Genomic DNA, 16656 nt, shown 5'->3' with positions numbered 1-16656 from the left:
GCAGCTCCCAGTGGCTGTGGTTCGCCGTTCCCGGGCAATGGGAACTGTGGGAAATGGCGGCCAGCCGATTACCCTGATGGGCCACGTGTCGAAGATTGCTGATCCCTGCACTAGGACATGCCAAACTCTCAATTAAAGAAGTGCTTACATAAGTTTTTAAAAGGTAAGACCTTAAGTACTAGCAAGTTACATCCTAATAACGTAAGGCTTTCTACATCCTCCAGGAGCTATCTGCACCTATGATCATATTAGACACCCTAAACAATGCTAAATGGCATCTTACATTATACAATGATGAGCAAAGTTTCAAAGAAACATTGCAAATGGGAAAAGATTTTGAGTTTGATAGAATTTTGTTTTCACCACTCTTCAGCACGAGCTACCTGTGGCAAACTGGTCTCTAATACGTATAAAGAAAATTCCCTTTACACTGAATTTCATTAGATGGAAGATAGGAAACTATCCATAGCTTCTCTTAGTAACTCCAACATGCTTTTAGTATTTATTCTGACTTCCTTTAGAGGTTGCTAATTAACTTGTTTCTCTGAACTCTGTTTCTACTGCATGCTGTCCATTCTTGGCTTTTCTGTGCATGTTTTCCTTCAACCAATGTCAAGATGGCAGATATTGCAGCATCACACATCATCAAGGCAAATACCAAAGGGGGACAGCCTTCTTGCAGATGGAGCATACCCAGATTGATCTCTAGCTCAGTTGTTCAGACAGTCTGGCTGGATGTTCAGACCATCTGTCACTGGCAATCTTATCATACTACCAAAGCTTTTGGTAACCCTGTGATAATCTACCATGTGGCAGAATTCTTTGGTAAACACTTCACAATTCGCTGGTCTTCCATCCTAATAATATGTCCCTATCAAGAAACTGCCAAAATTGAAGCAGTGCTGATGGGGGTGGTTTCTGGCTTCGGCTATGAATATCCTCGCTGCTGATCTTGTCCTGCCACTTAAGTGGAGCAGCTGAAAAAGATGACAAAAATAAAAAAAAACATAAATCTGCCACTCACCAGCCTTCCTCCACGTTTACACTTCATTGCCTTATAATAAAGTTGGTAAAACTATAGTTCTATACATCTGCAGCTTTGCAGTAAGCTTCATGTCCCACTGCCTCCGCAGGAGCTACCAAAGGGTTCAGAATATGTTGGTGGCTGCTGCTATACCAGCACCAACGTCCATCGTGGGCTCTCTCAGAACTAAATAAAAATGCCTTAAATTGGGCATCTAGCATGTAGGAAACTGTATATCTTTGTTCTATTTCAATGTTGCTGAAATGGAATCTAAAATCTAGATTTTGATTACTCTGATACCAATTTTCAGAGTAGCAGCCACGTTAGTCTGTATTCGCAAAAAGAAAAGGTGTACTTGTGGCACCTTAGAGACTAACAAATTTATTTGAGCATAAGCTTTCGTGAGCTACAGCTCTCTTGCATGTGTATATATAGGAAATCATTTGGGTATCACCCCTAGGTCGGCTGTCAATGCTCAAACTGCAGGTCTCACAACAGAAATACAGGCTTGACAGGATCCAAGACAAAAATTACAAAGACGAGCCTCTGTGAAGCTCCACCAGATTTTGGGCCTGTGTGGAACACTAGGAACTTCTGAACAAAAGATGCAAGAACCTGTTCATAGTCCTGAAAATATCTAAGCATATTGAAAGTAGAATTCTCCTGGGTCACACATCTTGAATCAGGTAACAGGCAGTTTTAATTCCTGTTAGATAAAAACTTGGACACATCCAGCTCTGCAGTGCAGGTAGGAGATAACAGAAGAGGCATATGAGAAATGGATAAACAACTTCCTGTTGACCTTAAGTTCCCCATGGATGACTATTTAATACTGCACCCTGGAGCTGGGTGATAAAAAAAAAAAAAAAAAAGGATGGTTGTTTTTTAAAAACCTGTTCTTTATTATTTAAATACAGGGATTTTTTTTAAAATAAACCTATTTAAAATTAAATTTGAAATAGCTTGTCAATGTCAAGGGCTAAATTTATTGTAATCTATTAAAAACATTTAATTTAAGAACACAAGAATGGCCAAACTGGGTCAGATCAAAGGTCCACCTAGCCCAGTATCCTGTCTTCTGACAGTGGCTAATGCCAGGTGCCCCACAGGGAAAGAACAGAACAGGTAATCATCAAGTGATCCATCATGTCACGCATTTCCAGCTTTGGGCAAACAGAGGCTAGGGACACCATCCCTATCCATCCTGGCTAATAGCCATTGATGGACCTATGCTCCATGAACTAATCTAGTTCTTTTTTTTAACCTTGTTATAGTCTTGGCCTTCACAACATTCACAACAACTCTGGCAAGGAGTTCCATAGATAGACTGTGCGTTGTGTGAAAAAATACTTTTTTGTTTGTTTTAAATCTGCTGCCTATTAATTTCATTTGGTGACCCTTAATTCTTGTATTACAACGAGTAAATAACACTCTCTTATTTACTTTCTCCACACCAGTCATGATTTTTTAGACCTCTATCATATGCCCCCCTTAGTCGACTCTTTTCCAAGATGAAAAGTCCCAGTTTTATTAATCTCTCCTCATACGGCAGCCGTTCAATACCCCCAATCATTTTTGTTGCCCTTTTCTGAACCTTTTTCAATTCCAATATATCTTTTCTGAGATGCGGTGACCACATCTGCACACAGTATTCAAGAGGTGAGTGTACCATGGATTTATATAGAGGCAACATGATATTTTCTGTCCTATTATCTATCCCTTTCTTAATTATTCCCAACATTCTGTTTGCTTTTTTGACTGCCGCTGCACATTGAGTGGATGTTTTCACAGAACTATCCACAATGACTCCAAGATCTCTTTCTCGACTGGTAACCGCTAATTTAGACCCCAACACGTATAGTTGGGATTATGTTTTCCAATGTGCATTAGTTTGTATTATCAACATTGAATTTCATCTGCCATTTTGTTGCCCAGTCACCCAGTTTTGAGAGATCCCTTTGCAGCTCTTCGCAGTCTGCCTTGGACTTAAGTTTTTTGAGTAGTTCTGTATCATCTGCAAATTTTGCCACCTCACTGTTTACCTCTTTTTCCAGATTATTTATGAATATGTTGAATAGCACGAGGCCCTGTACAGACTCCTGGGGGACACCACTATTTACCTCTCTCCATTCTGAAAATTCACCATTTATTCCTACCCTTTGTTTCCTAACTTTTAACAAGTTACCACCTCTTGGACCAGATCCTGTGCTCCACTTAGGACTAAATCAAGAATTGCCGATCCTCTTGTGGGTTCCAGGACTAGATGCTCCAAGAAGTAGTCATTTAAGGTGTCAGGAAACTTTATCTCTGCATCCCATCCTGAGGTAACATGTACCCAGTCAATATGAAGATAGTAATAATGGGGGATTTTAACTGAGTTTTTTATTTTAATAGCCTCTCTAATCTCCCTGAGCATTTCACAGTCACTATCACCATCCTGGTCAGATGGTCGGTAATATATCCCTACTGCTATATTCTTATTATTAGAGCATGGACTTACTATCCATAGAGATTCTATGGTACAATTTAAACACAAAAAATAACATGAAGCAGTACACACTTGCTGCCAAAGTTTTAAAGAAAGTCACACCACTGAACTGGTGGAAAACATTTGTTAAGAACCTGGAATCAGAGTTCGTTTAACTGCTAAATCAGCTTTTGACTGCAGCAGCCTCTTCTGCAGGAGCAAAGAATATTTTCTTCATTTCAGTTTATTCAGCTAGTTCAGATTAATCACTTTGATCTAATTTTGGTTGTTGGGGTTAGTGTGCAGGTACTAGTTGGTGTTGATGGCCTGTGATATAGAGGAGGTCAGATTAGATAACGTGGTCCCTTCTGGCCTTAAACTCTATGATTCTTTTTGCCTCTGAGAACAGATTTTTTTGGACAACATATGCTGCCATAACTCCCTAAAACATGCTGGAATGGGCTTCAATGGCTATTTTAAATCAATGGGGCCAGATCAGAATACCTAGATCTATACAAGGAGGGAAGCTCAGGGTGCAAATCTCCCCACTTCCACAGGAAAGGAGGACCTCAGTTCCCCTTTGGCATCTTCCTTTCCAAACTTGCAGAGCCCTTTTTGTGCAGCCTGGGATCTCGCTGAGCTAAGAGAAAGAGTGAATGAGACAAAAAGCTGGTTCCAGATCACATGCAGAGACACAGGGAGAATCCTTGAGGATCTACCAGATTTGAGATTAAATTCAAAGCTTTTTCCACAGGAAAAACCCCATACTCCATGAAACAATGTGCAGGGGAGGCAAGGGAAAGTAACCTGTCTGTGAGAAGATCTTGCAGAGATTTCTTCCCCTGAGCTACCTCCTGTTGCTTTTTGATTGGAGGAGATAACATGGATAATGGTGTGGCCTGCTCCACTGCAGAGTATGTTACTAAGGTTATGACTACACTAGACAGTTTACAGCAGTGCAGCTGCGCCACTATAAGCTCTCTGGGTAGCTGCCCTAAGCCGACCAGTCAGAGCTTAATTACTCCAGCTCCCGTGAGCAGCGGGGCTATGTCAGTGGGAGAAGCTCTCCCGCCTACATAGTGTTGTCTACACCAGCACTTAAATCAACATAAGTTATGTCACTCAGGGGATTGGCTAATTCACATCCCTGAGCGACATAACTTACATCAACTTAAGCTGTATAGCCTAATCTTCGTATTACTTAAAAAAATAACCCTACCACAATAAATCACTACAGTGCACACACAATTCTCCCACAAGGGAGAAGATATGTGAGAGAGAGAAAGCCACACATGACATATGTTAGTCACATTGTTTAAGGCACTATTGGAAGATATTCAGACACTACAGTGATAAGGGAGATATCAAAACCTGAATTGCAAAGAAGAGAATGTGCCCAATTTCCACATGCACCTAGATGATGTGGAGTTGCCAGACACTTTACTGCCCAAGAGACTGGGGTGGCAGGGGAGGGAGGGTGTTTTGTTTTTTCTTAACATATTCTTCAGTGATCTTTAACTGGATTCAAGTCACAAAGAATAATTCCCAAATAATACTCGTGTTGTTTTTGCTCGCTCTATCCCAACCAAAGCAAAATATGGATCTTTGAACCCCAACTGGCTATTTTTGAATTCAGAGACACCAGTCACAGGACAACTTGGCAAATGAGACCTCAGTCTCAGTTTGGGACCTCTGGTCATTACTGAAATACAAATAATGAATAATGATATAATTGTGTTATGTTCTACTGTGTTAGTGTGCTATACAAACACACAGTAAGAGACAATCCAGAAAAGTGTACAATCTAAATAAACAAGACAGATGAATGGTAGGAATGGAAACAGAAGTACCAAAATAAAAAGCGAAGCAACATCTTCAAAGTCACAAATCAAGTTCATAGTAGCGGTAGATGTAGAACCCAGGTCTTCTGAGTCCCAGTCCAGTGACCTAACCACAAGACACCACTGCCTGTACATTTCATCAGGACCTCATCTGACAATCAGTTACCCATATAGTCTCACAGTATTTCGGAGTGCATTCGCTATCACTGGGTTCACCTCAAAAGAGAACATGGTATTTAGCCAATGAATGTGACTGTGGGTATCTGAATATGTATGTGTTACTGAGCTGCTATATAGTTTCCTTTTTGAAAGCAAGGCAACCCCAAAATTCTGTTGAGACTGTTAGCTTGTTTGATGCCATTCTGGTGTTCACTGTGAGCTGAAAATACATTGAGGGTTATGCATTGTTTTTAAGTTTATGTTTTGTTCAACTAAAACAATCAACCACAAGCCTAACTGTGCTTGCAACAGGACTGTAATATTTTCAATAGGTGGTGCTGGTGAGCCAAGAAATTGCTTAGGCCCAGATAGACAAAGGTACTTAGGAATCTAAACCCCAGATTTAGCACTTAAATCCCAGGTCTGGCTCCACTGCAATCCACAAAATTCTCACCGAACCCTGTAGGTGCCTAAACTCACCCGGCACCTATATTTTCAGGGTAAAAATTCCCTCTGCCTGTTTTTTTGCCTCTTGGCATGTGCACTGCTCCCTCTTTCTACGCATCTGGAACCTATTTCCCACCTAAGCCCCCCAAAAATTCCCAAACCAGGGGAAGATAGGCGTTTAGCCACCTAATGCATGTGCATTGCTATAGGCATGCTCAGAGGCCATCTACCAGCATGATAACTCTTAGCCCACTGGTTACGACTTGCCTGGGATGTGAGAGAACCAGGTTCAATTCCCACCTCAACCTGAGAGGAAGAAACATTTGAACAAGGGTCTCACATCTCAAGAAGGCACTCTAACCACTGAACTATGGGATATGGGGCTCCCTCAGTTTCTCCTATTCGAAGTAGTTCTCCTGTGGATGAATAATGAAAAAGCAACTGGAGCAGGAGGACTGGACGCTGGGTCTCCCACTTCCCAGATGGGGCCTTAACTACTGTACTACAGAGTGAATGTGTGCGTATCTCTCCTCCCCGCCAGTGAACGTTACACTGTGGATAAATACATAAATAGTCATTAAGCCAGAGAGAGAGAGAAGCAAAACTAGAAATCTATAATGGAGGGTGAAGTTAGGGATGAGTTGAGACCTTGTTTGCAAAATTTTTGAACTGCTTCAGTCCTTTTTAATTCCCTTATATAATCTACTATTGACGTCTTAAATCAAACACAAACCAAAAGTTTGCCCGCCATCCTTTTTACAGAGAATGTTTTAACTATTTTAGATTTTTTTTTACTTGAACCTTTTTTTAAAATCAAAATTTTCTGAAATATGGTGTCATTTTAAATAATGGCATGACCACCCATGTTACAAATGATACATGTTTACATCTTGTTTTAATACTAGTTCAGTAATCATTAAGAAAAGTACTAGAGACAAATTTTCTGAAGTGGTCCTAAAATCATGCCTGCAATTTAGTATGTATGTTTTCACACCTAAGTTTTTGCACAAGCAGAGTACACTTTTCAGTTATGCAATTTGTTTTAGTGCACTTTCCCACACATGCCTCTGATGGAAAAGTATAGCTGTTGTCTTCAGTTTAATAAAATACATCTCTATTTTGTAACATTACTAAACCTTTTATTTATGTATGCATCAATAAAAATGCTATTAAATCTTGCTGAATATGGGTTTCTTGGAACAAAGATCCTAGAAAAGGATCCACACATGGACTTTATGCCTGCCTCAATTCACGCTGAAATTAATAGGTCTAGGGAAGGTCCTCCTGTCTGGATCCCTTTGTATTACACAGGTCTTGATTTGATCCTTTGAGCCCAGATAGTTAAATTTCTTCTCTTTTTTTTCCCCCTCAATAGCTCCTGCCTTGAAACGGAGAAGCTCCTTTTTGCTTTACTTTTATTTTAATTTGAAAATTTTGTAGGTGGGATAAAACTTGGATTAAATTTACTGTTTACTTAGTCTTTTGGGATTTTTTCCCTTTGTTCCTGAAAACTGTAAAGTATTTCTCAATAGTTAATATGCTCCGTTTTCTAATTACTCAATCACATTTGTACAGGTAAAATGCATAAGTCCTTACAAACTTTTTAAATATTTCTTTTTTAAATTAATTGTTTTCATTTTACCTCAAACTTGCATTTTTATTCCTTTGCTGACCTGCAGATGATGAAGCGGCTGGACTGTCAACCAGAACCGGTCTTAAAAGAGAAGCCTCATCTGTACTTAGCAGTGGAGCAAGTAGGCAGCTGGCCACTAGGATCCCCATCTATCAAAGTCACACTGTGCTCAGAGGATTTGGAGACTGCAAGTTGCTCTAAGCCCCCTGCTGTCCCTTAAAGTCCACCCTGCTGTCAGCACATATATCTTTCCTGGAAGGCTGCAAAGCTAAGTGAATGTATATTTATCTCCAGACTCACCCAATATTTCCCATATGCTGTCAATTATAATAAAAGTGCAAGGCAGAGCAAAAGTATTCCAGAAAAATCTTTCTCGGTTTGGAATTTCAATGTTTATTTAAAGAAAAGGAATACTTGTGGCACCTTAGAGACTAACAAAATTTATTAGAGCATAAGCTTTCGTGAGCTACAGCTCACTTCATCGGATGCATTTGGTGGAAAAAACAGAGGAGAGATTGATATATACACACAGAGAACATGAAACAATGGGTTTATCATACACACTGTAAGGAGAGTGATCACTTAAGATAAGCCATCACCAGCAGCGGGGGGGGGAAAGGAGGAAAACCTTTCATGGTGACAAGCAAGGTAGGCTATTTCCAGCAGTTAACAAGAATATCTGAGGAACGGGGGTGGGGGTGGGGGGGGGTGAAATAACATGGGGAAATAGTTTTACTTTGTGTAATGACTCATCCATTCCCAGTCTCTATTCAAGCCTAAGTTAATTGTATCCAGTTTGTAAATTAATTCCAATTCAGCAGTCTCTCATTGGAGTCTGTTTTTGAAGCTTTTTTGTTGAAGGATTGCCACTCTTAGGTCTGTAATCGAGTGACCAGAGAGATTGAAGTGTTCTCCAACTGGTTTTTGAATGTTATAATTCTTGAGGTCTGATTTGTGTCCATTCATTCTTTTATGTAGAGACTGTCCAGTTTGACCAATGTACATGGCAGAGGGGCATTGATGGCACATGATGGCATATATCACATTGGTAGATGCACAGGTGAACGAGCCTCTGATAGTGTGGCTGATGTGATTAGGCCCTATGATGGTGTCCCCTGAATAGATATGCGGACAGATTTGGCAACGGGCTTTGTTGCAAGGATAGGTTCCTGGGTTGGTGGTTCTGTTGTGTGGTGTGTGGTTGCTGGTGAGTATTTGCTTCAGATTGAGGGGCTGTCTGTAAGCAAGGACTGTCCTGTCTCCCAAGGTCTGTGAAAGTGACGGGTCGTCCTTCAGGATAGGTTGTAGATCCTAGATGACGCGTTGGAGAGGTTTTAGTTGGGGGCTGAAGGTGATGGCTAGTGGCATTCTGTTATTTTCTTTGTTGGGCCTGTCCTGTAGTAGGTGACTTCTGGGTACTCTTCTGGCTCCGTCAATCTGTTTCTTCACTTCATCAGGTGCGTATTGTAGTTGTAGGGATGCATGATAGAGATCTTGTAGGCGTTTGTTTCTGTTTGAGGGGTTGGAGCAAATGCGGTTATATCGTAGAGCTTGGCTGTAGACAATGGATCGTGTGGTATGATCTGGATGAAAGCTAGAGGCATGTAGGTAGGAATAGCGGTCAGTAGGTTTCCGATATAGGGTGGTGTTTATGTGACCATCACTTATTAGCACCGTAGTGTCCAGGAAGTGGATCTCTTGTGTGGACTGGTCCAGGCTGAGGTTGATGGTGGGATGGAAATTGTTGAAATCATGGTGGAATTCCTCAAGGGCTTCTTTTCCATGGGTCCAGATGATGAAAATGTCATCAATGTAGCGCAAGTAGAGTAGGGGCATTAGGAGACGAGAGCTGAGGAAGCGTTGTTCTAAGTCAGCCATAAAAATGTTGGCATACTGTGGGGCCATGCGGGTACCCATCGCAGTGCCGCTGATTTGAAGGTATACATTGTCCCCAAATGTGAAATAGTTATGGGTGAGGACAAAGTCACAAAGGTCAGCCACCAGGTTAGCCGTGACATTATCGGGGATACTGTTCCTGATGGCTTGTAGTCCATCTTTGGGTGGAATGTTGGTGTAGAGGGCTTCTACATCCATAGTGGCTAGGATGGTGTTTTTAGGAAGATCACCAATGGACTGTAGTTTCCTCAGGAAGTCAGTGGTGTCTCGAAGATAGCTGGGAGTGCTGGTAACTTAGGGCCTGAGGAGGGAGTCTACATAGCCAGACAATCCTGCTGTCAGGGTGCCAATGCTTGAGATGATTGGGCGTCCAGGATTTCCAGGTTTATGGATCTTGGGTAGCAGATAGAATACCCCAGGTCGGGGTTCTAGGGGTGTGTCTGTGCGGATTTGTTCTTGTGCTTTTTCAGGGAGTTTCTTGAGCAAGTGAGCTGTAGCTCACGAAAACTTATGCTCTAATAAATTTGTTAGTCTCTAAGGTGCCACAAGTACTCCTTTTCTTTTTGCGAATACAGACTAACACGGCTGCTACTCTGAAAAATGTTTATTTACTAAGTTAAAAAAGGGATCTAGGGTCTCTTACCACATTTTACATATGCATATGCTCTTCTTGCAAATAGTGGTGTATGAAGGAAAGTTCTGGAAACACAGCCAACTTGACAGGCAATCTGGAGAGAAGATAGTACATGAACTATAATAATACGATCTAAAAAGCAGCTTTACAGTACATCCAGCATTGTTACACCAAACAAACCTGTCATTATGAACTTAATGATATTCTTGAGCCATCCACATTAGCAACAATTGGTCTTTTATTTATTTCAAATTACTGTTCTTATTTACCTCAGCAGGGCTCTATAAGATTACTCCCCAGACTGCTCAGACTCCTATGGGGATGATTTATGTCATCATTCCAGTGTAACGTTTCCCATAATTGTACTGAGTTTAGAAAACATTAGAACCCAAGGGGCTAGACAAGGAGCTATAACATTAGCAGCATGCTCGTATAAATCAATTTACTCCCTTAGAGGAAAAAAAAAATGAAGGAATTTAATGAGATTGCACATGAACCGCAAAGCCAATGTGCAGTTACCATTAAGTGTGTTTAATCCAAAAGTACAGATGTATCTATCGCACAGATAAATTCAAAAAACAAAAAAATGCAGGCATCCATTTCTATACAATATTATCTGAACAAAGAGCAAGTGAACTTAGAGCCTATGGTGCCAGAGGATTTTAATGGTCTAATTTTCAGTTTGTTCATCAATTTTATGACTATTTTTACTGCTTGTTACTCACCAAATTTACAAAATCGTTTATTATTATTCCTTAAAATATAATTCAATTGCTGTCAATGCCAGTGGTAAAAAAAAAATTATGACTAGCATGGTAAGATTGTTTCCAATTACCTTAGATACAATTTATCCTGCCAATCAAAAATTTCTACATTGGAAAGACTTTAGGGTGCGCATGAAATCTCAGACATTAATCTGAACATTGTACTTTGACCTATATATTCACATGGAATAGAATTTAATCAACTATTTCACAGAAAAAGTTTCTGCTTTTTCCATGCGATTTTAAATTCAGTCTAATTTTAAAATATTATGAATTAATAAGCTTTGACAAACGGTGGATTCCTGTGCAATTATAACATGCCTTAGAGTATATAAAGCACCAAGGGTCAGATCCCAATAAATTCTAAATGTCTCCTGCAAGGGGCTGAGAGGCTGCTATTTCCATCAAAGTTATCAGGAGCTGAGGATTGAGCCCCCTTGACTAATTATCCCAGAAACAAGTTAGTCACCCTGTCCAGAATGTTATATTGCCATTAGGAAATGGAATTCAGACATCAAAATTAGGAAAGCAGTTACTTATCTTTATAGAGCTCAATCCTGTGAGGTGGTGACCATCCTCAATGCCTATATATTCCAGCATAACACCTCACAGGAGTGTTCAGGCCTCATAGGATCAAGTCCTTAACTGACAGGGCATTAGATGTAGGTCTGGCATCAATGATTCATAATTATAAAGGAACCCAACATTTGAAGCAGTCAAGGTCCATCCCACATTTTCAAATATAGTGACCACTCAGGATTAAACTAATGAGTGGAGGTTGTGGGGGTAGGAAATGGGAAATTTTAGCTTTTTCCTCCCCCCCATTACCTAAAACTCCCTCTAATTGTATTCGAAGATGTCTTACAGGTCAATTTCTAATATGCTTAATGCAATGTGCAAGCATAAGATAACCTAATATATTCAGAAAATGGATTATTTGTGGCTCTGTCTGATCTGAGTCTCCAAATGCAGTGGTGTTTATTATACTGGATGATCTCATTTTGATGTACAGTAGCTATAACTCTAAGATGCAGCTGTCATTCACTTTGGAATAAATATAGCATAATAAAACCACAAGGTAGACACATTTCAGAGTAGCAGCTGTGTTAGTCTGTATTCGCAAAAAGAAAAGGAGTATTGTGGCACCTTAGAGACTAACACATTTATTTGAGCATAAGCTTTCGTGAGCTACAGCTCACACCTTTGATTTAACCGTTGGTTAACTTTTTACATAAAAACACTCATTACGTAATGTACATACTAAAAATACTACTGCAGTTTTACCTTACGGATAGATGCAACGTCTATTGCTTTCTTAAGCTCTTGCACTGCTTCCTGATGATGATTCTGTCTTTGGAAAGCTACAGCTAAATGATAATGGGTTTCAAATAGCTGAAATACACAATGAGAATCTCAAATTATTATTGAAGTTTTAGTATTGCTGTGGTTCTGAACATGTTTAGGACCGGTTTTTTATTTGTTTCAAACCAATGAAACTGCTTTTTTACCATTTATCTTGGGCAATCATTATTTTACATATTTGTATTCTAAAATAATTTCAAATTTATTCCCTCAACTACTCCCTAGGTACTATTTACTTTGGGCTAGATTCTTAGCTTAACTCCATTGAAATAAATGCCACTTTACACCAGCTGAAGGTCTCGCCCTTCAACGATTATCTGGAATGTTAAAATACATTGTCCAGAAGAGAACTATATCATCATTAATATTTCACATTACAAAATCAGTAGTCCCTCTAATAAGCTACAATAGAGATATTTGTAGATCACCTAAATTAATTTAAAATACCGCAAACTGAACATAAAACTAAGCAGGCCCCATATTAATGAAATGACACAGTTGTAAATCTGCAGAGGTAACAACAGGTGCAAATTGCCTCTGTCCTAAAATTCTGCCAGATGCAGCTGTCTCTAAAGCCTGGCTGAGCAAATGATTTAATCCTCAACTGAACAGCATAACCAACACACATTAATTTATTTCTAAAGACAAGTATTTGTAGTTGCAACGAAGAAACATATGGCAGCTGCACACTGGAGCCAATGTTACAGACAAATAAGGCTACATCATGGTAAAACTCTGGCCCCAGTGAAGAACAATTGCCAGGTGTCCAGTTTTCGACCGGAAAGCCCAGTCAAAAAGGGACACTGGTGCCTTTGGTCAGCATCACCAAGCGGGCCATTAAAAATCTGGTCGGCGATGCTGCAGATCTAAGGCAGGCTAGTCCCTACCTGCCCTGACACTGCGCAGTGCCCCGGAAGCAACCAGAAGGTCCAGTTCCTAGGCAGGGGGCCACGAGGCTCTGCATGTTGCCCCTGCCCCAAGCAGCAGCTCTGCACTCCCATTGGCCCCTCCCACACCCTGAACCCCTCATTTCTGGCCCCATCCCAGAGCCTGCACCCTGAGTTAGAGCTCTCACCCCCTCCCGCACCCCAACCCCCTGCCCCAGCCCAGTGAAAGTGAGTGAGGGTCGCGGAGAGCAAGCTACTGAGGGAGGGGGAATGTCGTGAGCAGGGGACAGGTCTTACAGGAAGGGGCAGGGAAGGGGGTGGGGCCTTGGAGAAAGGGTGGGGCTAGGATGTTCGGTTTTGTGCGATTAGAAACTTGGCAACCCTACAGTGAAGTCATTAGGAGTTTTACCATTTACTTCAATGGGATCAGAATTTAATCCTATTCCTAGGAAGACCTGCACAGGGAATGGGGGAGGAGGTGCAGCACCTGAGCAGTGGTGGCCAGGGGATACTTGAGGGAATATTACTGCACCTTTTGAAGGCTGTAACCAGCTCTCCCCCAAATACTCTATCTGGTGCACAAAGGGCCCATCCCATCAGACATGTCAACATGGCGAGGATGACAACACTGCCAGTAGCACTGCTCTCCACCACTACCTTGTGCTCTCCAGCGCAACCATGCATCATTAAGCTAACAGATCTGGTTTTCTCTTTCCTCTGACCAGACAGTGTGCTCTCTCAGCTTCCCTGGCATCCAGTCAGATAAATGTGGATCAAACATGTAATTCAGTTATATGTTCTTAAAATATAATACATTCACATGTTGGTGTTATCCAAATGAAGGCTCCAATCCTGCAACGAGATCCAGATCCTTGCACACATATAGTGCCCTAGTGATATCGAGGGTCCATCCACAAAGATCTGATTGCCAAACTGGAGCCTGACATTGTATCATTTTGTAAAACAACATTTGTCCAGTACTGTCAATCTTGAGTGTTCAAAAGTCACGAGCAACGTCTCCAAAAATCATGTGATTTAAAAAAAAAAAAACTCATGACTTTTAATTCATGGTTCTTTTTATTTGCCTGCTGGTTATTGAGCCTTTAGGGTTCCCATTTGCTTGGCAAATGCGATGGTTAGAAACGTTTTTTAACAAATGAAAGCTGAGATTTTCACATAATCACATCACTTCAGAAGCTGGGATTTTAAGAAAGACCATCTATTAGGACACTTGTAATAAAACGGCAAGAGCTGACAATCCTGCTTGTCACTTGAGGAACGTTTTTAAAATTACCAGTTGTGAATAGTAAGGACCAGGCTCAAAGTCTTTGGGAAGTTCCTCCTTGCTCAAAGTTTTCAAGAGTGCTGTATAACGTTCAACAACCTGAAAGCAAAAAAACATAAATGGCAAAATGATCTGAAGCCAGCATCAGACTGTGGGAGGTTTTGAGAGTCAGAGATGAGAAGCACTGCAGAGCGCAAAGCTGAGCTCAGCTCCTCTGGACACCAGGCTCAACCTCATATGCCTAGGAGAGCAAAACCTCAGAGCGCGAAGAGCCACAACTTAGTGCCACAGCAAAGTTATCATCGTACTGGGGTTACTTGCTGTGGCTGGGATGAAGCACACGCTTGCTAGTTGAGGGAGTCGGCATAGCTAAATGTGAATAAGGCACCCCTCCCCACGGGGGCCTCCCACCCCTGCCCCGACCCAGCCGGGCGCTGCTGAGCCTTGGGGTGGGGGGTTCCCCCAATCCGCCCGGCCCGGGCCCAGCGCCCTCTGGCGGAGGCGGGCGGAGTCACCTCGCTCCAGCGCATGGCCCGCTCGCCGGCCACCGCGGAAATCAGCTGCGCCTCGGCCCGCGCCCGCGCCCGGGTGAGGACCGTCGCCGCCGAGGAAGAGGGGAAGGAAACGGCGGGGACGGGCGGGCGGGAGCAAGGCCGGGCCGAGGCCATGGAAGGCAGCCGGACGTGGGCCAGGGCGGAGGCCCGCGCGGCGCCAGGCGGCCCGCCGCCCTGGGGCCAACAGGCCGCGTTTCCATGGCACCGGGAGGGTGGGACCGCAGGGCTGAGGGAGGGCGGCGCTGAGGCCTCCCCGCAGCCGCCTCTTCCTCCCCCCGGCCAGCGTGCGCCGCCTCCGCGGAGCTGGGCCCCGCCTGCGGGGACCCCCTCCCAGCCTCCCTTACAGGGAGCGTTTCAACCCGAGTTTGCCCCGCAGCCCGCGCCGCTCCCCAGTCAAGGGGCCGGGCAGCCTGTCCCGTACCCCGGCTGGGGAGGCTGGTCTGTTACTGGCGGGAGGATGCCGCGAGTTTCCTTCCTTCGGGCCGGGGTCGGGGAGGGGGAGCCAGTCTCGTGCTGGGAAGGCCTTTCCCCCGGGGCAGGCCTCTAGTGCTGCTGCTGCTGCCGGGCGCCGAGGGTGGAGTCCCTTGATCGCCTCGGGAAGGCGGCTCCATAGGCCGGCCTCCGCAGTCGCAGCTGGCTTGATCCCCTCGCTTCCCGCTGAGCTTTGTGGTCTGCCTTGTCCACAGCGTGGCGGGAATATCCAAATGCGGATAAAGAAAAGGAGTACCGGTGGCACCTTAGAGACTAACAAATTTATTAGAGCATAAGCTTTCGTGAGCTACAGCTCACTTCATCAGATGCATTCCGATGAAGTGAGCTGTAGCTCACGAAAGCTTATGCTCTAATAAATTTGTTAGTCTCTAAGGTGCCACCAGCACTCCTTTTCTTTTTGCGAATACACACTAACACGGCTGCTACTCTGAAACCAAATGCGGATGTTACCCTCCTTCTCCTCTTCCTTCCCCCACCCCCCAAACAATCACTCAAACCATCCTTCCCGGAAGTGCAGGACTGGGTCCCAGGTACTTCTGAACCATCGTAAACAGGATACAGTCCTATGCAATAATGAATACCCCACATCATCCAGACTCCTTCTTTCTAAACCTTTGCAAAACAAGGTTCTTGCTGTTATTTATCAGGCGGGCTTTGGCAGACCATTTCCTAAATTTCCATAACTGTCTCATCCACTTCATCCCATGCATCCGATGAAGTGAGCTGTAGCTCACGAAAGCTTATGCTCAAATAAATGTGTTAGTCTCTAAGGTGCCACAAGTCCTCCTTTTCTTTTTGCGAATACAGACTAACATGGCTGCTACTCTGAAACCTGTCTCATCCCACAAACCCAAACACCCTTGCCCTGCCCGCTACCCAGAGGCCACGCCCTCGGCCCCACCCCTGCTTGGAGACCATGCCCCCTCATTCAGTCCCATCCACCACCCATCACTCACTCACTTTCACCAGGCTGGGGCAAGGGTCTGGGCTCTGGGAGGAAGTTTGGTTGTAGGCTTGGGCAGGGGGTTGGGGTATGGGGAGGTTCAGGGTGCGGGCTCTGGGAAGGACTTTGGGCGCAGGCTCTGGGCTGGGGCAGGGGGTTGGGTGCAGGAGGGGGATGAAGGGGCGGGCCCTGGGAGGGAGTTGGGGTGTGGGTTCTGGGCTGGGGCAGAGGGTTGGAGTGCGGGAAGGGGTGAGAGGTGCAGGTTCCG

General features: G+C 43.4%; 1 protein-coding gene across 1 annotated transcript in view; it reads right to left on the bottom strand.

The window, feature by feature from the left end:
• The window catches only part of LOC122456315, a 36635-nt gene extending 21394 nt beyond the window's left edge, over positions 1–15241 (bottom strand). Inside the window, exons 1-4 of the mRNA XM_043495086.1 lie at positions 14915–15241; positions 14409–14498; positions 12150–12257; positions 10111–10195 (exon numbers count right to left, since the gene is read on the bottom strand). Coding sequence (XP_043351021.1) covers positions 10111–10195; positions 12150–12257; positions 14409–14498; positions 14915–15067 — 436 coding nt within the window. The 5' untranslated portion in view covers positions 15068–15241. The remainder of the gene's footprint in view (positions 1–10110; positions 10196–12149; positions 12258–14408; positions 14499–14914) is intronic.
• Positions 15242–16656: the final 1415 nt, after the last annotated feature.

Source organism: Dermochelys coriacea, chromosome 1 (assembly GCF_009764565.3).
Source record: "Dermochelys coriacea isolate rDerCor1 chromosome 1, rDerCor1.pri.v4, whole genome shotgun sequence".
In the NCBI taxonomy this organism is placed as follows: Eukaryota; Metazoa; Chordata; order Testudines; family Dermochelyidae; genus Dermochelys; species Dermochelys coriacea.
The sequence above is the reverse complement of the archived record's forward strand: the minus strand, read 5'-3'. Positions and strand labels throughout refer to the sequence as shown.